The 23,577-nt window shown below is 37.1% G+C and overlaps 1 protein-coding gene across 3 annotated transcripts in view; it reads right to left on the reverse strand.

Moving 5' to 3' along the window:
- Positions 1 to 2,556: 2,556 nt before the first annotated feature.
- KLHL14 (kelch like family member 14) overlaps positions 2,557 to 23,577 on the reverse strand; it is a 103,722-nt gene continuing 82,701 nt past the window's right edge. For all 3 annotated transcript variants that reach the window (XM_024235967.3, XM_054537774.2, XM_054537775.2), the window contains exons 5-9: positions 20,327 to 20,405; positions 13,608 to 13,798; positions 13,368 to 13,526; positions 10,380 to 10,537; positions 2,557 to 8,009 (exon numbers count right to left, since the gene is read on the reverse strand). In XM_024235967.3, the coding sequence (XP_024091735.1) occupies positions 7,869 to 8,009; positions 10,380 to 10,537; positions 13,368 to 13,526; positions 13,608 to 13,798; positions 20,327 to 20,405 (728 nt within the window). In that variant the 3' untranslated portion in view covers positions 2,557 to 7,868. The remainder of the gene's footprint in view (positions 8,010 to 10,379; positions 10,538 to 13,367; positions 13,527 to 13,607; positions 13,799 to 20,326; positions 20,406 to 23,577) is intronic.

The raw sequence follows: 23,577 nt of genomic DNA on the forward strand, positions 1-23,577 counted from the left end.
CTTCTATCAGAAAAGGAGTGAGGAAGTTATTATCTTAATTCATTCAGGGATCGAGCTTGGCTGGAACTCATTTTAGTAAGATTCAATCTATACTTGGTTTGTCCCTCTTCCTAGGGTAGGCCCTCCCAGGCTTTTGGCTGTGAGTCCGGTCAGCCCTGCAGTTTGTGAGAGATTCAGATTTTCCCTTTAGAGGAGTTAAGCCTAACATTTATTTATTTATTTGTTTGTTTGTTTATTTATTTATTTATTTATTTAGAGACAGGATCTCACTCTGTTGCCCAGGCTAGAGTGCAGTGGTGCTATCTCAGCGCACTGCAACCTCTACTTCCCAGGCTCAAGTGATCCTCCTGCCCCAGAGTAGCTGAGAATACGAGCACACACCACTAAGCCCAGGTAATTTTTGTATGTTTTGCAGAGACGGGGTCTTGCCATGTTGCCCAGGCTGATCTTGAACTCCTGGGTTCAAGCAATCTGCCCACCTCTGGCAGCATAACTTTTTATCCCCACAAATCGTACCATTTTAATATTGGCAAATGTCTTTAGGGGGTAAGCAGTCATGCATTTGTAATAGTTTTCTTCACCTTGAAAGTCTTTAATTTCTAAGCACTGTGAGATTGTGGGAGGTATTTTCTGCCTTTTGGAAGTTTGGCCTAGCTTTTTATCTTCCTGGGCAATACCAGAACTCCAAAATTCCCTTCAAGGAAAACTGGCTATGTGTTTAAGGCTTCTCAAGTTTTCATTTTTGTCAGTCCAGTTTTGTGTGGCAGCTAACACTTTTGCTGGTTTCTTTTTCCAGTAGCATAGCCTCTTTCTGAGCCAAGGTTGATCAACTTTTGGTCAGAACTGGAAAACGTTCCTAGAGAAAAAAATTAGTGGCCATAATCAGCTCATCTAGGAACTCTGTTCTCCTCTGGAATTTTAATTAATCTAGTCCTAATTGCTTTCATAGATCTCTCATGCCTTTAACAATATTAAACAAAATACCATTCATCTTTTGCTAGTTGTCTTGTCACAGTGGAAGTCTTGGCCTGCTCTGAACTACTTTATTCTATCTGGACATAAAAGTTCTTGCCCTCACCCTTCATTATTCAAATCATCATCCAATACACTAATCTGGAAATGATTATAATACTATTTTTGATCTAGCACTTTTCCATGTGAAAATGGCTTAGTTGTTATTTACTGTATTTTCAAGGACTACCTTACAAACATTAATTGAAAAAATGTCTCTTATTTTCTACCCATTGTTCATGACTGACTTTGTATACAGCCTTTGCCTCAGTCTTCCTTGAGTCCCCTAGTTGGACATAAACTTCTTTCTGGAACTCCCACAACACCTTATTTGTATGATTTTATTGTACATATACCTTACATTATGGTTACTTATGTATATTAAGAGCTTCATCCACACTGGGAGGAATCAATAAATAAAAGACTGACTATAATACTGGGGATACATTTTGGGGATACCAAGGGAGTTATTACATACTAATCCTCATTGTTTGTGAAGAGATCACTTACGAAGCAGTATTTGTGAATGTTTCCTGAGCTGGAGGCAAGAATCACACCAGTACTATCCATTTGCTTTTTGGAAAAAAGATTTTCATAATAGTAGGGTTAAAATTCTGGTTTTTCACAGCCATTAAATAAGGGAAACATGGTTAATATGACAAAGACAACTAGTGGTCACATACTTACAGACCCTTGTATCAAAGGTTATTGTAGGGCTTATTATATTGATAGCAGTTAGGATCCAGAACATCCATGTACAATTTACATTTTCAAGATTATGCACATAAAATTTCTGAGTCAGAAATGACTCTGCTACTCCAGGAATTCTAATACCCCTAAAATCAACCACCATTTAAGCAACTGAGCACTGTTGCGAGCAAACACGGTCGGGAAACACAACATTCAGACATTGCCTCCTGTACACCAAGGGGCTTAGTTAAAACAAGGCATAAATATTACACATAAAATACCATCAATATTAGAAAATATGTGACAGAAGCTACGTGAATAATGCAGCTAGTAAATATTCCAAAGACGTAGAGGAGATGATGACCATTCTAGGGGTGGTCTAGCTAGAGACCAGGATTGTATCTTCTCATGGGACCTCATATAGCCTCATGTAACTTATGTAGCCTCAAGGGACTTTGGCTTTAAAGTTCCTTTTCTTTTCTTTTTTCTTTCTTTCTTGTGAGTTGGATTAATATGACCAATTGTGTTGGAAGAGAAAAGAATAAACTTAATATGGCTTTCCATCCCAGCTGGCTTTAATAGTCTCAATTGCTTTTAAGAAAAACTTGTAAGACAAGTAAAGAACTTCCTGCCAAACTGTATGAATGCCATCTGGCCTGGTGTGGAAGCTTGGTGGTCTAAGTCTATGCATTAAAAAAGTACAATTTGCCACAGCTATTCTGGAAGAGCCTGCAGGTGGAAGGAGCTGCAGTGTTTCTCATCAGAAATGTTAAATGAAAAAAAGGATCAGAGATGAACCAAATAAGCAATGTCCCTGAAGAACCAAAACTTAGAGCTTTCAAAGTGTTATGGTGAAATAATAATAGTAGTTGGGTAGAACATGAATTGTAGAGTGAAATTGGTGAAAGGGAATCAGAAAAAAAGCAGACATAACAGTTGTTTCTTCCAGTTTTTAGATTGCCTTTCATAGACAAAGACTTTTTCCTGTAGATGTATCTGTGGTATTAGTTGGGTAGGGCGCTTTAGTTTTGATTCTGGGTATGTGCAGTAGGGTAGTTGTTGTATGATTTCTTTGGCTGTCAGTAGTGTCAATGGTGTCTGTGATTTCCTCAATGGCTTAGGCTGAAGTTGTTAGTGGAGGCTATGGTGAGACTTTGCTTAGGATGGGGAGGCCGGGTGGGCCAGTCCTTGGGCCCCTGTAATGGCAGTGGTGAGCTAAGCATGCCTGTCCTTGGGTCCCCCTGGTGGTGTACGTGGGCACTGGTATTAGTGGGTCTCGGAAGACCAATTCTTGGGCCTCCAGGCTACCTGATGGCAGTGACAGCAGTGGGCTGGGTGGCTGGGCAGGCCTCAGGTTGCTGGGCAGTGTGTATGGCATGCAGGATGGCAGTAGCAGTAGTAAGATAACCTCAGGCTCTCAGATGGCATGAGCTGGTGTCAGCGGTGGCTGCTATGGCTGGGTGAGGCAGTCCCCAGGCCCCTCGTGACATGTGTGAGTGATATCAGTGGTGGTGGTGGTAGCAGGCTGAGTGGGCCTGTTCTCAGGCCTCCAAAAAGAGTGCACAGACATCAGTGGTGGGAGATGAGGTGGGGTGATTCTCAGGTTTCGATGGTATGCTTGGGTGCTGGTGGCAGGTTTTGTGGGACTGTTATTATGGTGCACATGTGCACCTGAGGTGACTGATGGGTCAAGTGTTCCAGATTTGAGCAACATGATTGGAAGCAAAGAGCCTGCTATCTCCCTGCAACCAAATGTTCACCTTTCCCCAGCCTACCCCTACGAGCCATTGTGTTGTATATAAGGGATTTGGAAGGCCACAGAATAAGAGTCAGCTTAATAAGTAAAGAAGGGAAAGGGAGGTTACAATCAAGGATCACTTTATTACTTTATCTGAAGTGATATAATTCTTCTGTGCTTGAGGAGTAGACAGTCCCACGCATTAATTTACTTCATTGTCTTGTCTTTAGCATCATTAGTGAACTAAAATACACTAAAATAATACTACTGCTGCTAATGTTAACAATGAACATTTTCTGGGTCCTTAATATAGGCTAGGCAACAACCTAGAATAGAATAGAATAAGCCACTCAAGCTTCAATTTATAGAAAAATTTTTCTTATTCTAAACTTTTGTGTTGCATTCTTGAAGCACATTTTTACTATGCATATCTAAACATGCACTTTTTGTTATTGCACCAAGCCTATAGAGTCAACAAATGTAGAATACCTTTGCTATGGTCTGAATGTTTGTCCCCTCCAAAAGTCATATTCAAGTTTAATTGCCATTATAACAATATTAAGAGGTGAGGTCTTTCAGAGGTGTTTAGGTCACAAGGGCTCACCTTCATGGGTGGAATTGGTGCCAGTATAAAAGGGCACATTGGGCCTCCCTTGTCTCTCTCACTTTCTTGGTTTCCACCATGGGATGACACAGTAAGAAGGCCCTGGCCAGATGGCAGAAACTTGGTATTGGACTTTTCAGCCTTCAGAATTGTGAACCAGTAAGTTATGCTCATTATAAATTACCCACTTTCAGGTATTCTGTTCTACCAGCACAAAATGGACTAAGATAACCTCCATAAAGACACCCCACCCTATATTTGGTGTATATTTATTCTACAATTCAGAGCAGCACTATATAGCTACAGTGACACAAAGCAAATATACTATGCATTTGAATATTTTATTCCTACATTGACCCTTCTGCTGCTTCTTATTGGCATAATATTTTCCACCAAAGTTTTAATATCCTCAAGTTTAGGTGCTTCTAGAAAGTCAGGCATGATCAGTCATGATCAGTCCTTTCTGTGAGAACTCAGTCTATCAAGGTACTCATCAATGTGTATTAGTTGGCTTTGGTGTGCTTTAGTACTCTTGTTTTAGCTTATTTATTTGTTTTTTAAAACTATTTTGACCTAAAGAATTAAGTTTAATCAGAAGTCTGGCATTTATAATGATGCCCTTTGGGATATATTCAATGAATACTTGATACTTACCATGTTGATAATGATGATAGTTTGTTAAGTGATATAAGTGTCAAGCAGCTGGGAAAATATGACTTTGGCTGAATAGGGTAGAACAAATGCAGACACTAATTTCAAGCTCACAGACACAGCTTAATTAATTTTAAAAATCTGGTCTGTGTATGCATTCTTCCAGTTTTAGTCAGTTTTAAGATGTATTCTTAGAAAAAATATCATTTTTTTGACCCCTCAGTATATTTCCACTTTACCCAAAATTCCTTCAAGTATTAACTAACTAAATATAAAACATGAAAGTACAGTCTAGCGAGGGACATGAAGTAGGTGGTTTATTGGGATTAGGAAAAAGATAAGCATGCCTTCTTAACATCTCATGATATTTAGTCAGCACTGGAGCCTTGGCTATTTCAGGGGATTTGGAGAAGCCCTTCAGCAACTAGCCATTGGCTCAGGAGAAGGGTCTTTTTTCAGTGTGCTACTCTAGTATATGGAGGAGAAGATCCAATGGAAGGAGAAAGAAACTCCATTACTCTTTCTTGTGGAATACTAGGGAGAATCAAAAGATCCTTTAATTTTGAGTTTAATCATCACTAATGATAGATTTGGCTGGGAAGCATTAAAGTAAATTCCCCCAGCTTACAGGCTTCCGAACGTAGCTCCTGATCTTACACAGCTCTTTGCCTGGAAGGCTGCCCAACTGCTACCCTCAACTACAAGCCTTAGTTCCCCTTATGTCTCCCATAGCCCCTCTAATTGCCCTGTACAACTACTTCATCAGATCTTCAAAAGAGAATAAATTTAAATACTATGTATTTGATAATTGATTTAATTAAATGTATGATTCACTTATTCTTTAAAAAGGGTGCAGGTATTTTTAACACATATGGTGCTTCTAATAATGTGTATAAATATTTAGTTATTTGATCTCAGATAAGTTATGTCTTATTATAACACTCTTGTAGTGAAAACATCAGATGCCACTCATATGATTTTTAACTCACAACATTTTCCAGAAGTATTCCATAATTTTAGCACTGTCCATACTGTATACATTTACATATTGTGAGAAAGCCAAATACACTTGTAAATCATAGCTTCAGAACAAAAATATTTAGGCATTTACATATCACAAACCTTCAAACAGTTTAATGTAGAGATTTATACATATGTTATGTAAGTAGGATATGAGAGACAGTTGAATTAGTACATAAAGTTTTTATTTAAAGTTTTCCCCTTCCAAGCAAGCTTCATTTACACATTCTAATACTGTACAAAATTTACATTCTCTGTGACTTATTTATTCACTTTTTGCTTTCTAGTAACTTATGTCTCTCTGAAATACAGAAAGCTTTACTTATAATTCTCATAAATGCTTTTATTTATTTTGGTGAGAAATAAAAAATAAAATGCAGAACAAGTCTAAGGAAAGCAAAGGTTCTTGTACAAACTGTGACTTTTGGAAGAAACAGTGACAGTTGACAACAAAAGGTTCCGAAGCAGACCTCGTTCTATTCATGATGTCAGCTGAGATTTTCCCACAGAGTACTGTAACTTTTCTTTCTGTATACTCATATGTTTTCAAGGAAGAAGAAATGAAAGTTGATTGCACTGGATATACATATATTTATATATATATTTTTACAACGGATCCTTTGGATCTGAACATACAAATAAATACAAAAACAACGAAGATTGCACTTTACTGTAGAAACGGCATTGGATTCCAGTGTACTCATTTATCTTGATGTGCTCTGCCATGAAAGCTTATCACCAAGGCATTTTTCATCTGTGGGATTTCCCTAATTACTGTTTTGAATGACACATTTGTTGAAGGATTCAACACCATCTCTGGATGGTTAAAAAATATTTTAGGCTTTTATTTACTCCTAAAGTTGTTGTTCAAGCTCTGAAGGGCTTGAAAATCGAATGTGCATTCCTGTCAGTTTTGTCCTTTTGGTTGGCCACACTGAGACTGTCTCGTGCTATCCTGACCTTCTGCTCCTGAATTCCTCATGCTCCTCAAGACAACTAGCAATTGCTCGCTTAACTGAGTTCAGGCATCTCTGGTGATAACAAACAAAATATGATGAATTGGGGGAATAATGATCGTAAGTCAAGTGTCTACAGCCACCCGAAGGTGAGGAAGAGGAGAAGTATTTTGTCAGGTGCTATAATTGGCTCCTGTGGCCCTTGTAAGTTCTGTGTTTTAGAAACAGAAAGACAACTGGAATTCTACTTAATGGAAATTATTCTTTCTTTTCATCCCTGAATTCCTGAAAACAATCTCCCATTTTTTTTATTATGGATTAAATTTGGGTCAGACATATCATCTAACAGAATCTCTAAAATAGTATTGACTGAATTTGTCAATCCTGTCTTTTGAAGTAAATAACATGTGTGTTCACTACTTATATACCACAAAATATGAAAAAGCACAAACCTCCATGAACTGAATAGTGACATAATGTATTTTGTTTTAATCTTTCAGATAAAATTGAGGACACAGAAATGATTACTCTGTTCAGCCTAGAACCTATAGGGTAGAAATCATTTATTACAAGAGCCAACATCTTTCTCTTTTCTGATCCTATAAAGTGCTGTAAGGGCAGAAGGTGTATGAAGTGAAGTTGTATAGAAACGAAAATGCCTCTCTTTAATCTTATATGATTTTCAGTAAGAGTGTTGCCAACGGAGTCTGTGAAGTAGCCAAAGGTTAAGAATACAGAATCAAGTGGCAATTTCTGTAATGCAGTGTATTTTGGTGGCTCAAATTTGGAATCATTCTTGAACACAATATCCCCGAAATGTCAACATAGATCACATGCAGGTAGACTACAATGCACAATACTGATCTCAGGTCTCTCTGGGGCCAGTCTTCTGTATTTTATCTTTCTCCTTTTGCAAGTTAAGATTCACATGAAGAGTTTTTGTAAAGCTGGGATAAGTTAAAACCAGTCTGAAATGGAAGAGTCTGTCACCACAGGAAGTTTGGTGCGATCTGAGTTATAGACATAGTATCTGTTCAAGAACAGGTCTCTTTCTTTTGTAGTTACTTATAAATCATCAGAAACCAAGGGTGGGTTTTGGCAGTTGTACCATTAGAATGCATTGTTCCTATTATAATAGTGATGTCACCTGCCATTGCTTCCTAGAATGTGATACTGTTCATTCCAGAGTTTCCTGGTGTTATTTGTTGTATGGTACACAAGAGGGCAGAATAACTGTCACACAGGCAGGGCCTGCCAACGGTTCTGCTACATCTCCTTCGAGTTCTGTCCAGGTTCCTTTCTCTGGACAATAGCATATTGTAGATGACTTGTAGGCCCCCTGTAATGACAGAGGAGGGAGCATTTAGAGAAGGAAGCTAGAGAAGTGCAATGGCAATGTTACTGATCACATTTATTAATATATTGAAAAGAAAATATCTGTCCTCCATTCTTGTTAAATAATTCCAAATGAAAGCATGGATTTTAAACTGTTCTATTCCAAAGGAAAAGCTAAGATTGACAAAATTTCAAAAAAATTTTTGTGTGTGTGTGACTAATAATAAAAGTTAAATAAATACCTAGAGGATCCTAGATGCTCAGCAAATTCTAAATTGGCTGGGCCCAGTGGCTCACACCTGTAATCACAGAGCTTTGGCAGCTAGGGCAAGAGGATCACTTGAGCCCAGGGGTTTGAGACCAGCCTGGGCAACATAGCAAGACCTCATCTCTACACACACACTAAAAAAGATAAAAACAAATTGGGCATGATAGTGCACATCTGTAGTCCCAGCTGCTTGGGAGGCTAGGACAGGAGGATTGTGGTTACAATGAGCTCTGATCATGCCACTGTACTCCAGCCTAGACAACAGAGTAAGATCTTGGCTTAAATAATAAATACATACATAAAAATAATATACTAAAAATAGAAGTTATCCAGCTGGTTTAAGTTAAAAAAAAAGGCCAAATTTACCTTAAACATTCAAATAGTTAAGACAATTATATTTCAGATTGTTGTCTCACTTCTCCATTTTTATTTTGCTACTGTGAGGAATCAGAGCTAGGATTGAAAACCAGTTCAAAGTAAACTGGAAATGAAAGTTTGTCAACTTTCTCATATATTGATTTATTTATTTTCAAGAGGCCACATGAGAAATAAAATGTCCTTAATCTTGTTTTCTTTGTCAACTTTAGAGGCTAGTGCTTGTGTAACATTTTCCTTCCCAAACCAAGGCAGCTTTGTGTTTATCATAGGAAACAAACAAAAGAGCCAACCAACCTCATAATTATTTTTCTGAAAATGCCCCAATGTCTGCTTCCAAACAAATATATTCTTGCAGCTAACAATTTGTACAAGCAAACAAGTGCACATATGAATATCTAGTTATATATGTCAATACATATTTGCCTACATATAACTAATAATGTTTTAAAGCTCCCCAAAACGTTATGTCACAATCTTGTTAGAGGCAAAAGAAATAAAACCAAATAATATTATTAAAACCACCAAATTAATCTTATAAAACTAACACAGGTAATCAGGAAAATATACAAATGTTCATCATTTTAAAAGTGAATATGTAACCTGCTAGACCCAATGTGTCTCCTGATGTACTGTAATTTGAACTACAAAGCCACCTTCTCAGGTGTTCTTGCTAAAAAAGAAAAAAGAAGTTAACAAAAGAAATAAAAAAAGGAAAAAGAAAGAAGTTGAATTTAATTATGCCCTTATCTCTAACTTCCAGTCTCTAGAAAATATGCAGACGGAGGACTATTTCAAATGACTCCACAAGGAAGTCATTAGCCAATTTCAGAATGTAGGATATTCTGTATAACTGACCCTCTTTTGTCAAGAAGTCAATGGCATGAAACAAAAAGAGTCAGGGTAATGTTCTAGATTGCAAGAGATATATGAGACATAATGATGAAATATAAGAAAGACTTGTTGGATCCTGATTTGGATATATCAATTTGAAAAATACATCTTTTTTTAAAGTCAATGGCAAATATTTGAATATAAAAATGGATATAAAGGAATTATTGTTAATTTTTTGGAGTGTGAGTATATTTACGTAAGTTAATGATTTTTAAAAGGTAAATACTGAAGCATTTAGGGTGAAATGATATGACATCTGGGATCTACTTCATATTGCCTGAGCCAAAGATTTTAAAAGGGGGGATAGATGAAGTGTGGCAAAATGTTGATGGATGTTGAAGCTGAATGATGAGTTAATGAGGGCCCATTCTAATCTCGATTTTTGTGTATGTTTAGAAAATTTCACGATAAGGAGGGAAAATAAGGGGAAAAATCAATGGCAAATCACACATCCTAAATAGATTTCATGAATATTGGAGAATGAATTTCCATTTTTCATGCCTTACCGGTCAGAAACCTTTCAGACTCTCTTATTGAACTGCAGAACATTTATAAAATCACCTCAGTTTGACTTTTAGTTGGGAAGCCAGAATCACAAGATCACAGAGATAGGAGGGAAAGGAGACCTACTGCACCTTGTGATGCTGTTGATCAGCTAGCAAGCCAGTTCAACAGCCACCAGGCTGATCCTATTTCACTACCTAAAGCAACTGACTGCTTGCATGTAAGTATGATACTCTTAAAAGGTACATGTGTGGAGGATAACACATTTGGAAGGATACAGAAAACATAAGCACAAACGAAATAAAGGAGGATGCAGTAAACGTGGACACATACCATACTCCAGCTGTAGCCTCCCACAAGGTAAATGCTGTCATCAAGCACTGCACAGCCAGGGCCACTTCGACCCTCCAAAATGGGAGTCTGGAGTATATTCCACTGGTCACCTTTTGGGTCATAGCATTCCACAAGCATTACATCAAGGTGGGAGAAACCTAAGTGACAGAACAAAGTGGAACAACAAAATAATAAATGCTCCAAGTCCCAATTTAAGGCTAGGGCTTCTTTTAAAAACAAGTCTCAAGCCAAAATAGATAATTATGTTTTTGAAGACACAAATGCATAAATTCACTGAGATTGGGAGAAATGTCAGAAAGACCTAGAAAACCCCAAAGAAACTCTAGTTGTTTTAGATTATTACTTCAAAGCAAGAATGCCTGAGCAGATGTCATTAGTAAAGGTTGATTATATGTGGATAGATCTTATTAAAATGGTTTATTAAAACCTTATTTAAAAATGTTTAAAATAATAGTTTAAGCAAGCATTGTACAGGGCACTTAAAATATGCTAGTTTTCTTTTCTAAGGGCTTTATTTAAATGAACTCATTCAATCCCTTCCATCACTCTATGAGATAGTCCCTGTCCTTACTTTCATTTTATAGATAAGGGAACTGAGGGACAGAGAAAGTCAATTACTTGAGTAAGTCACAAGTCAGTAAGTAGATAGGTTGAGATTTGAATCCAGGAGAGGCTTCAGAACTCAGACTCTTGCAGACTAAATTGTATTGCTTTTTCTCAAATGAATATTTAACTCTCTCAGAATGTTTTAATAGATTAAAAATATGTTGTTCAGCATCTTTTACCTTTTTCACAATTTGACTGTTTATAAACAACTCTCATGATGTAAATGGTTTCTAATATTTACCAAGAATCAAGATTTAGAGTAGGAGGCCGAGTACCTTTCACTGAAGAGCTTCTCTTACAGCTTCTGATAGGGTTCTCAGTGTCTGGGGCAGCACCTAGGTCACTGAGAACAACTTAAGTTCCTGGACTCTACTGGAGCCCTGCCTTTAATTTAGAGGGTGAGAAACAACTAGTGGGAGCTTCATGCTCACCAAGCAGATCAAACCCTTAATGTTTTTTTTTTTTTTTTCCTGTAGTTAAATGCAGGCTATGGGTATTTGCTAGCTGACAATCTCAGTGTGTATTCTAAAGTAACCAACATACTGGGTTCTTTAAAATAATTGAGAAGATGAATAAAAAAGTGGAGAAATTTTTGTTCTTGAAGAGGTAGACAGGTTATTTCGGTTACTAACTTCCTACAGAAAATAAATCACATAGATGGTGGAACAACAGAACAATGTACTCACTGCAACTCCAGAGTATATTATTTTCCTTTACCATTAAGATTATTGATGATAATTTTTGAAGCATATACACTTAGAATGGGCACTTGGGCAAATTCCAGATTCTGACCTTGGAGGCATCATTTGAAGATACATGTGCCTTCTCTGTGACAATGTTATACATGGGAACTGTAATCCTCACAGAAACCATCAAGGCAAGGATAATTATCCTTGCTTTACAGACATGAGGTTAAGTGTCTTGAGTGAGACCACACAACTAGAAAGTGCATAACTGGAATCAAACCTAGGCTTAGACACAATGTCTGTATCCTCTCCTCACCATGATGCCTCCTTGAGCTAACCCAGTTTTGATGTGTGTGCACTATTTCTCATTTAGATTGTCATTACCTGAGTCTTTCTGTCCAAACCTAACCTTGAATGTTAGAAGATCCTAGAGCATTTAGACAATATCTTGTGCAAAAGAAATGAAAAGAAATCACATGTTAACGTAGAAGGATACAAAGTTAATATAAAACATGTAGACATAAAGGAATGGTGTGTGGCTTGAAATGAAAGAGCAGCATTGAAAGAGATAAAGAATAAAAAGGGAAGAGTCACAGTAGTAAAGAAAATCTGTTCCCACTGGGGAGAGCACTTAAGCTGAGGAGCAGACATGCACTAGGCTATTGGCATTTCTGAACATGAACTTGACGAATGAACATGAACTTGGAAGTATCTACATAAAAATTACACCTGTTCAGGCTTTATTACATCTACAGGTAAATATGTATTAGGAAAATTGAAAAAACATCTAGGTCTAAACCATTTAAGAAGATGTATATACTATTAAAAATAAATGTGCACATGCGCGTTATCTACCATACTTAGCCTGTTTCCCATTTAGCTCAATTTCAGGGATCATAGACTAGGAGAGCTGAAGGAGATTTTAGAGATCATAGAGCAGTTTCTTCATCTTCAGATGAGGAAACTGAGGCCCAAAGCGGTTCAATAATGTTCTCAATATCATAGGTCTCTCTGCTTTCCTGTCACATTCAGTGTTACATGCATGCACATAATGTTACATATGTGCACAGACACTACAAAAAGTTGCAGTCGTATAGATATCTAGGGAAGGAAAGGTGCCAAAACATGTCTCTAAAAATGCTGTGTTTTTTATTGAAAAAAGCAACAGAATTTGATAATCATAAGTGGCTTGCTATTGAATTCTCAAAAAAATTCTAAATTTAGACACAAAAATCTGGTAAATATTACCTTTAAAAAATCATGTATTAGCTTTGTGCACTTATGACTAAAGTTCTTTATGATTACAGAAGAAAACAATTTTCTGGAAAAAATTCATTACTACAACTTTGGTGATAAGAAATAATTTATTTCAGTGAATTCATTGTTACAACAAATTGTTTGTGTTCTTCAGTTATTAATGCTCCTGTTTCTTATTTTCTGTAGACATCATTATTCATTTCTTTTATGTGTATGGTAACTTAAAAATAATCCTATCTGCAGAAAAGCCAAAATAAATGCTTGCTCAAGGGTACTGCCAATTTACACAGAGTAGATTTTATTAGGTCAACATGTTTTCTACTTGGTTAACTATGATTATCTAAGGAGAAACCCCCTTAGCAAGAAATATGAGGTGCAAATGTTATTGTGACTAAAAAAAAAAACAACAAAAAAAGACCTTTCAAATGATTTCCTCCAATTGCATACAAGCGATCATTCGTTACAGCCAAAGTGTGAATTGCGCGTTTTGTGTTCATATCTTGTTTTCGAGCCCAGACATCCATTATTGGGTCATAGCAATATAGCCATGGGACATATTCTCCATTGTGTACACCCCCTGTGAAATAAACATAGACATACAAGTCAAGAGAGTGCTTTGGAACTGAACTTTGTAACAGAAAGTGGAGGAATTACTTGCCTGAAATGTATATTTTCCCATTGTGCACTGCTCCCGCATGAGCCGCCAGAGGCTGTGGCAAAGAGGACACATAGCGCCATTCATTTGTTTCTAGGTTATAGCACTCCACGCTGGACAAGTAGCCAGTTTCATTCCTTCCACCGATAACGTATAAATGCTTGTCCAACCGACATGCATAGAAACTGGCTCTTCTACAATGAAAAGAACCCACAGTAAATCACAAGAGGAGCTGTGAAAATGTTACCTTTTGAAATAAGACAAGCACCACACAGCTAGTCAGGGAAAGGGGTGCATTCTGCTTCAGAAAGGGTTGCAAATCTTTAAAAATTACACGTATACCTTATAAGTCTGAGACCTTCTATAGTAATCGTATGTCTTGCCCTTCCTGGTTAATATTCTTGATATTAAAGTAATAGTAGAGGAGAAATTCACCAACTCTTTGTTTCAGCCCTTTTTATCTTGCTACTGTTAAGTGTTCATTAATATTTGGGATATTTGGTACCTTGTAAGGATATCGTAGCTCTGTAAGACAAAGTGAAAAATGAGGTAGATAATGTAACAATAATAAATTATCTTGACATTCACTTTCTTTATGGTCCTTCAAGGGTCATTGTTCCCAATTTATAAGAGAACTACATCATCAAAATTTTTCTTCAATTATCACTTTTTTTACCCTTAGTACTACTACTGCAAATAGAATAACTTTTGTGAACTTCATATAATGTTCGAATTTTGCACTTATATAACCAGTTACAGGAATTTCATCTAAGTAGCTTTTTGTGTTGATTCTTAAAAGGCTATAAGATATTTTAAGTCCCTTTTTAAGAGAGGCTATTGACTATATTATCCCATTATGCCATCAAAGCAAAAGATACAAGCTGTGTTGGAAGGATTGTAGACAGAGAGACCAATCCTAAAATATGCCATAATTTAGGAGTGAGATTTGAAGATACTGAGGACCTGAATTAGAGTTTTAGTAGAAGAAATAGAAAGGGGTGATGCAAAAGATATTTTAAAGGAAGATGTAAAACTTGGCAATTAATAAAATATGAGAGCTGAGGGAGAATAACGTTCAAATAGCAATCAAAAATTGGGAGTTAGGATGACTAGTTTGAAACTTTAAGCAAGTCTTTAACTCTTTGCTTCTTTTTTTCACTGTTACTACTGGAATAATATACTTCACAAGGAAAACATGTGGTCCAGTATTGAATAAGTGTAATTGTTAAGTGCCATGCCCCTCAGATAATATAGTTTATATTTAATGAATTAATGATCTCTATTAAAATAGATGCCAAGATTCTTGTTCAATGTCAATTGCAAGACAAGGAGTGCTACAGGTTTTTATCAAGTAAACATATGTTGCTTGGAGGTTTTCCAGGTTGTGTTTATGAAGTACCAAAACATTTAGGAGGTAGTATATAGCATGGTGATTAACGATTTGGCTTCTTGAGTAAGACTGGCTAGATGATGTACTAGGTGTGTGGCCTTTGACATGTCACCCAACCCCTCTCAGCCTCAGATTGCTCATCTGGAACATGGTGATGATAATGGTCTCTTTCTCACAGGGCTATTGGCAAATTCATATAAGTGCTTCTCATAGTGTCCAGCATTTTGTTCATGTTCAGGAACTGTCAATTAATATTATGTGGATAAAAGGTTTTTAAAAATTGACCATCAAGATGTTTGCATGTAAACATTTCCTAATAATGTTTAAGTGGCAACTAAATACTTTAATATTTGTTTAGATAATTTGTTACCATATAGGCATGATATTTGTTATGGATGTTAGTGTATTCAACTTTTGATAGTCCTGAAATTATCCTAATAGACATCATTGATAATTTTAGAGCGATATTTTAGCTATGTTTGCTTTTTCTAGATTTTCTTGATATATTTGAAGGAAATATGTGCCTTGGAAAATTCAGAAAGATAATGAAGAACAACAATAATGAAAACAGTGGCAGGGAGAAAAGTAGGAATACAATAAAGAGAAGATGAGTCAGATTTCATAAAGTAAAGACTTAACCAGGTCCGTGTCTTCTGTGGGGTCCGTGAGGCTCTGAAATTGTAATAAAATGCTGTAGATAGATGTTTTTGCGCATGTGCATTTTTTGGAGGAAGCTTTTTAATGTGATCATCAAAGGGAATTCTGATCTTTAAAAAATTGAGATTTTTCTGGTATGAGGGACTAAAAATTCATCTAAATATAAAATAAAATTTCAAAGCAGTTGCAAAATTAAGTGCCTACAGATAAACTGATTCCTTCTATTTCCTCAACCAGGCTTCAGTTACTTTCTCATTGAATACGATAGGTCAAAGTTATTTACTAGCACGTTTACCTTTTCAAGTTAAAGTGTTTCATTGACAAGACTGACACATGTCTGCAAAAATCCATCCTAAAGTAACACATGTTTTTTTTCCACCATTGACGCTAAGGTAGGTCAGTACACTTCTTCCATGTGATTCTATAGTAGGTCTAGGGGCCTCTGAAACAATGCATTTTCTTATTTCACTAATGGGCCATCTTTAAAGAATTGGGACTATGTGGGTTATAAGCTGGTAATGGTGAGTTCTATGCAGCATTAGTCTAGAAGAAAAGATGCCAATTAGTCACAACAAGTATGAAAACCTTCTATTTAACCGAGTTTAGATTTTGAAGAATAAGAGGAAGATCTCCCTTTGGTGAACTCCTTTTCTTGTCTAAAATTCAGTCTTTTCACTTTTTATGATCTGGTTCCTTCCTCACCGTGACACCTGGTCAGCCTGTCAGAACTTGCTCTCTTTTCTAGCCAAGGCGTTCTTCAAGCGACACTTCATGTGTACTCCTAGCTTTATCCACACAGTGTCACTGTTCGGATCTAAATGGGAAAAAATCAGCAGGTTTCACTTCCTGATGAAAAGTGCATTTTTTAGGTAGAAATTCCAATAGTAAAGATTCTGAGTCTTTGACTTATTCCCTTGCATGACCAAAATGAGAGTTCCTGAAATGCATTTTAGAAACCTGATTGTTAATGGTCTGCCAGCAACTGTGAACATTCGCTCTAGGCTAAAATCTTACCATACGAGGTCTCTCTTGACAATGCTCCCTGCCCCTCTTCACCACATGAAGAACATATAAGGTTTAGGCTATTTTATTTTGGGGGAAAGTAAGTTCAAGATTATTAAAGATTTCTTATTGGGATTACACTCTTTTTATTTCAAATTGTTCATCTCTCCCTCCTTCAGCCTCCCCTGCCCCCACTGCCAGAAGCAATATTCAGTATTTGTGAGATAAGTTTTAAAAAGACTAATAATAATGCATACAAATATACTTTAAACTCTGCTTATTTTACAGATCTTTACAAGTTCCTTCTGGCCCTTGGAGTTGTCAGTTTATATCCTAAAGCATGAGATTGGATTACTATATCCTTACCCAGCTTGAATTTTTGACTTTTGTCATTGGATTAAAAACAATGGATATGTTAAAAAGAATATTGTCTCCCATTGTTTCTTGTAACACAAAATATTACTAGAAAAACAAAATATTTAAACTTTGACGCATTTTTGACATATTAAGTTCTTGTCTTTTATTTACTCTGTGAAATAGAGGCTTTGTTCTTAACGCTTCCCAAACTGCTTTTTCTTTTTCTATTTTTTTAGATTAGCTAGGGAGTAAGATCTCCATAAGAATAACACTTCGAACATCAATTTTTACTGAAAAAAAATTAAGTTACCAAAGCATTTCTACTGATCCAAGTTTTTAATTTTTCCTCTCTTTACTCAAGAATTAAATTCTAAATTTGAGAGCAAAACAATTCATTGGCACTACATTTAAATTTATATTTTCATCTGTTCATTTCTGTCAGTAAATTCATAGCCAGCAGGCATGCAATTCATGAGCTGACTCATGGTTGAGTGAGTCTGAAGGCCATGTGCCCATTTCCCTGCTAAACTGGGAAGGTGTTCTGCACTTTTTCTCTATTCTTTTGGAAGGGTTGGCTAGGTAGGCTATCCTGGGACTCAATCTGTCAGCACTGAGTGGGAAAAGGCAGATCTTACAAATGCCCTGTCAGTCTTGCAGCTCCATCTCTCCTATGGGCTGGTTGACCCAGGCAACAGTCTATAACTTAAAATGAAATTTTTCTGTCATTACCAAGCTTCCATTCAAAATAGCAAGTACAGCTCTGTAAGGGTAGGTTACCCCAGAGGTGGCTTACAATGTGTTTTCATTATTCTCAATTGGTTTGGTGATTTCTCAGCATAATAATTTTTCAGCAGTTTGGTAGCAGCATAATGGAAGGGGATAGGTGGGGAACTTCTGGTTTCATTTATGATCTACACAGTGTAAAATGAACTCAACGTTTTAAGCAACTTTTCTGATCGGAAGAGTGTCTCATATGTTTCTAGATTCTTTTTTAAACCACCAATTAATCTACACTGGTAACTGATTGTACTTGCTATTTTGAATGGAAACTGGGCAATGACAAAAAAATTTCATTTTAAGTTATGGATTGTTGCCTGGGTCAACCAGCCCATAGGAGAGATGGAGCTGCAAGATTGACGGGGCATTTGTGAGATCTGCCTTTTCCCACTCAGTGCTGTAAGGAGCTCTTTATTTGGTCTATCGACTTGATTGTTCTAAATCTAAAAAAAGACTTCTTTTACTAGGGACCTGACATGATATACCATAATGACTTAGAAAGAAACGTTAAACAGTCCATCCTGTCAACGGTGGCTGCCGGGCGCCGACAGACCATGGCAGGTCTTTTTATCAGGTCAATGAGCTGCTAAAAATTGTCTAAGTAGGACCTTGCCATGATAGGCCATAGTGCCTCAGAGGAAGTCATTACAGACTATCAAGTAAACAATACGCATTTTCAAAAAAATTACTAATTAGGTTTTGCAGCAATACTTCCCATCCTTAGGGGCTCTACAGTGGGATAATTGACCACGACGTGAGTTATGCCTCCCAAGCCAAAGGCATGAAGGTTAATTATCATGGTGTACAGCCCCCAGCAAAGGGGACCATGGTGATGAGATGATGACATTTCAAACATGTATTGATAGTTGTTTTTTAAGTAAAACTTTTTGGAATAGTTTTGATTAAAGGGCAAAGTGATGCAGCTGTAATAACAGCAACCAGGAAATAACCTCCAAAAGAGAGAAACAGGGTGCACTGGAGAAAGATACCAGGAAGCTTTGGATTCATTAAGTTTGTCAAGCTATTAATTGACTTAGAATTATTTCCTCAGGTACCTTTGAACTAGACATTCCTAAAAGTGTCTGTGGTCCTTAATGTATCATGCCTCATCATTTTCACTGTATAGCCTTTAGTCTCTAAGTGAGTTTTAATATATTTACCTGTATATAGAGTAGAAAGTTAGATATTGAGTTTCATTAGAGCATAGATTCATGCTGTCTTGCTGCAATAAGTACATTTTTGAATAAATGGTATTGTATGAAAATTTTCTTTTAGCTTGGAATTTAGGATTAAGGATCCAATTTAATCTCAGGGTAATCTACCTGAATGTTATAAAAAGAGAGATATTCAGGTGAGAGGTCATGTAAGAAACAGAAAAGAGAAAGAATGCTGCTGCTGATTTCTTTCTTTTTTTTTTTTTGAGACAGAGTCTTACTCTGTTGCCCAGGCTGGAGTGCAGTGGTGCGATCTAGGCTCACTGCAACCTCTGCCCTCCGAGTTTAAGCGATTATCCTGCCTCAGCCTCCCAAGTAGCTGGGATTACAGGCGCCTGCCACTGCACCTGGCTATTTTTTTGTTGTTGTTGTTGTATTTTTTAGTAGAGACGGGGTTTCACCATCTTGGCCAGGTTGGTCATGAACTCCTGACTTCGTGATCCACCCTCCTCAGCCTCCCAAAGTGCATGCTGAAGAGGCAATAGGTTGCAGCTTACTGTCTATCACACTGGAGAATTTGCTCAAGAGGATGTTTAGATATTATTTGAAAAGAACCAAGTGTTCAAAATCTAGGCTGTGAATTTGCATATGCAGATAAAGACATGGTGTCATGCCTGAGGAACAGCTAGGAGAGACAAAATATATGTAAATATAGTAGCCATCTTGTCCTTTGGTAGCCAGGAGACTTGGCTGAGATAACTACTCTGTATGCAAAAAGTGAGATGACACGTTGCAAGACTAATTTTTTTTTAAAGCTAACAAATGACTTGTTCTTGAATGTATGGATTCAAAGACATTTGGGGAGGAAAATGTAAACAAGACAAAATTTACTATTGAAATGTTAAATTTCAATATTTCATATCTAATTATCTAAATGTCTAATATTTAAATACTGAATTTTAATGTTGAATATTGAATTTAATATTAAATAATTTAAAATTGAGTATTGAAATGTCTGTACCAAAATGCACATCATTGCAAATATAGTGTTTTATATTTCAATTTTAGGGTTTAAATATATTATCACCAAAAAGAGTGGTATAGCCAGAGAAATTGTAGCTCTGTTTGCAAAATACCAATCAATATAATAAAGAAAAATAAGCCACACATTTTTTTTTTCCTACATTAGGACAAATAATTGACTTATTTTTCTCCATTGAATTAACAAGGGAGGACATGTAAATTGGCTAGGCCAAGTTTTGTATTTTGCCTCATATGTCTTTCATTGACTCTGTTTAGCATTTCTTCTCATGAAAAACCACCTAGCACCCATGCTGCCTGTAAAGCCGTCACAAACGTTTCAGGTGCAAGAAATAAACACTTACCTTTCTTGCATGGGTGGAAGTTGAATCCAGCTATTAAATCGAGGATCATATCGGCTGACAAAATTTGTACTGTGTTTTCCTGTAAAAATGTATTTGAGACATTTAAAACTTAGATTCTTTTGTTGATTTGAACATATAGTAGTGTTTTATAAGACGTCTCTATTCTCAGGTTTAACAAACAGATGAGTTAAGTAGAGGGAATACTTAACACAGCACGGGCGATGAGTCGATAGAAAAATAAATGTGCCACCTCAAGTGTTTTTCCTCTTTCCTTCTCTCCTTTTTCTGTTTTTGCAATGAGTTAGGAAAAACTAAATCAACCACAATAATCAAAGCAACTACATTTACCAAACTGGCTTTTATTACAGTGTTAGGATAAAAATATCTCGGGTGTTGTTGGTGTTTTAATGTTTTAAACACAGTAAGTTATTGTCTGTAAATTATCAGTTCCAAAGACTACCTTGTATGATGGTATCTCTGGTTAGAGCCATTAAAAAACAGCAACAACAACAACAAAAACTTCTTACATCTTCTTTTCAGAAAAAATTATTTTAAAAGATAATATTTTTAGAGAAGTTTTAGGTTCACAGCCAAATGGAAAGAAAGGTATAGAGATTTCCCACGTGTCCCCAGCCCTCACATGTGCATGGACTCTCTATCGGTGGGATAGTCTGCTCTCTCTGTTCAAATAATAGCAGCCACTACAAAAAGAGCAGGATTGGGAAAGTTAGTTTTGTTCTATGCATATCATGTAAGTTCTGTGTGTGTATTTGGGCGGAGCACAGTTGCTGTGACATATACACAGGTGTATTTGCTGAAATGGGAAATGTGAGTCCTCCGAGCTGCTTAACCAGCTTATCCTCTCTGTTGAGCTGAGAAGCATGGTAATGCCTCCAAGGTATTAAAATGAATCTTATTTTATATACATGTTAACATTAAAACAAGAAATGGAAGCAAAATAATATATTACATTCTCTGTGTAGCACCTGAGATGATAATCATCTAGAGGACTCGAAGCCTTAACTCTAAAAGTCTCTTTATTTATATATGTGTAACTAAACATTGAGAGATGGGTACCAAATTCACTACAGGACTGAACAGATAGGGGTGTGTGAGTGTGTGTGCATGTGCTCACACAGACATGTCCACCCAACACAATTATTAACTGTACAAATATATATCAAGCACCTAGCACCTACTGTGTATTTTATGTATTCTAGACTCTGGAAATATATTGGTATGCAAGAAAGACGTAGTCCGTATCCTTATAAATGAATAAACAAACATATAATATCAAGTAGTGATGAATGCTATTAAAAAATAAAGCCAAGAATGATAAAGGGGAGGCCAGTTTCAGTAGCATAGTCACCTGCTCACAGATGTCTTCTGCAAGCCCTGCAAATATCTGCAGAATGAGCCTCTCAGGCAAGGGGGCAGGAAAGAATTAAGTCCCTGGGCTGGCAGTGAGTTCAAAAACAGCAAGAATGCTAGGGTAACAGGACAGAGTTCAGAAAGGGGTCAAGGGCCAGAACATAGTGTGCCTTGTGGGCTGATGCAGGATTTTATATTTTGTTATAAGGACAATAGCAAGTCACTGGAGAGTTTTGAGTAAATGAAAAACAGTCCAATCTATCATGCTGGCTGCTGTATAAAGAGTAGACTGTAGGGGGGCCACTGTGGAAGAGGGGAACTGTCAGGAGGCCACTACAATCATCAAGGTAAGAGCTGTGGTGGCTTGAATAAAGGTGGAGGTGGTGAGAAATGGTTGAGTTTTAAATCTGTTGTGCAGGCATAGCCAAATAAAATTTCCTGAGGGCTTGAATATTGGTATGAGAAAAAGTGAGTCATTAGGGATGGTTGCTAGGTTTTTAGCCTGAATAACTGAATGGAAGGTTATGCAATTTGCTGAGGTGGGGAAGACCAAGGAGGAGTAGATAGGGAGTTGGGAAGAGAAGTTATGAGCTCTGTTTTGGAATTAACCTTGAGAGACCTATATGATCTCAAACAAGAAGTGTCTGGTAGGCCACTGGCTAAGTGCAGCTATGGGTGCAAATTTTGGAGTCATTAGTCCAGAGTTATTATTTAAAAGCATAGGATTGAGTGAAATCACGTATGGAGAGTGTATGAAAATGAAAGACAATGGGTCCTCAGAGTGAGCCCTGGAATAGAAGAAGCAAAACCAACAAAGGAAAAGAATGCTCAGAGATAGGGGGAAAGGTGTGGTATTTTGGAAGCAAATAGTGTTTCAAAAGGAAGGGAGGTGTGCAACTGAGAAGTGACTATGGGATTTGGCAGCATGAAGGTTGCTGGTGGCCTCAACAAGCATTGCTTCAGTGAACCGGAGGGGATGAAAGCCTGAGTGCAGACTACTCAGGAGAGACTAAGATGTAAGAAAGTGGAGGTAAGAGGATAGGCACTGCTTCTTAGGACTTTTGCAATAGAAAGAAGATTATAGCTGGAGGATGCAGCATTGAAGGAAGTTTTGTTTGGTTGTTTTTAAAGTTTGGACACACTGGAAAGTTCTTGAGCAGGCAAGAAGGAATAAGGAATAGACTTTAGGATTGGGGCAGAAACAATAATAGGGGGAAGACAGAATATATAAGTTGCAGTGGAAATAAGTGAATAGATTGGAGGCAGCAAAATGAAGAGTTAATCTTCTGAGTGCTTCTATTGAACTAAAAAGGAAGGCCATCAACTGAGAGTGAAGATGGTGACTTTGAAGAAGGAGGCATTTGAAAAGACTGAGGAATGAAATAGTTACCTTGGAGGGTAGAAAGGCGCATTGACCACAGAAATTTAGTGGAGTTGAATAGTAGCCAGCTTGGCTGTGTGGTTTTCTCTATCCACATTTAGTTGCTCAGGGGCAGGGGAGTGAGGGAACAGAGTTAGGTTTAACCAGGACTAGTATTGCCAGGCAAATACAGAGGAAGGAGAGAGAGAACAAAAGGGCAGCAGGTTTACGAGGAGAGTGGTTATAGGGATGGGCCATAGAAGCTAAGCTCAGTAAAATGGGAAGTAAGGACACGAGGGGATGATGGACAGTGAAAAGGTGGCATTACTGGCAAAACAGTGGATTACTGCCACATAAAGAGGCAGCAAATGGTATCATCTGCAGATATCCTTTAAAGTGCTTGGGGTTTTAAGGGATTGAGAATGGCAATAAAGAGAAAACAGAAAAGCTGCTTGCCTCCAATAATATGAAGTATGTGGGGGAAGGAGATATACACTGGCTCCCATTAGAAAGAGTGGCT

The sequence above is a fragment of the Pongo abelii genome, chromosome 17 (assembly GCF_028885655.2).
Source record: "Pongo abelii isolate AG06213 chromosome 17, NHGRI_mPonAbe1-v2.0_pri, whole genome shotgun sequence".
Classification (NCBI taxonomy): Eukaryota; Metazoa; Chordata; class Mammalia; order Primates; family Hominidae; genus Pongo; species Pongo abelii.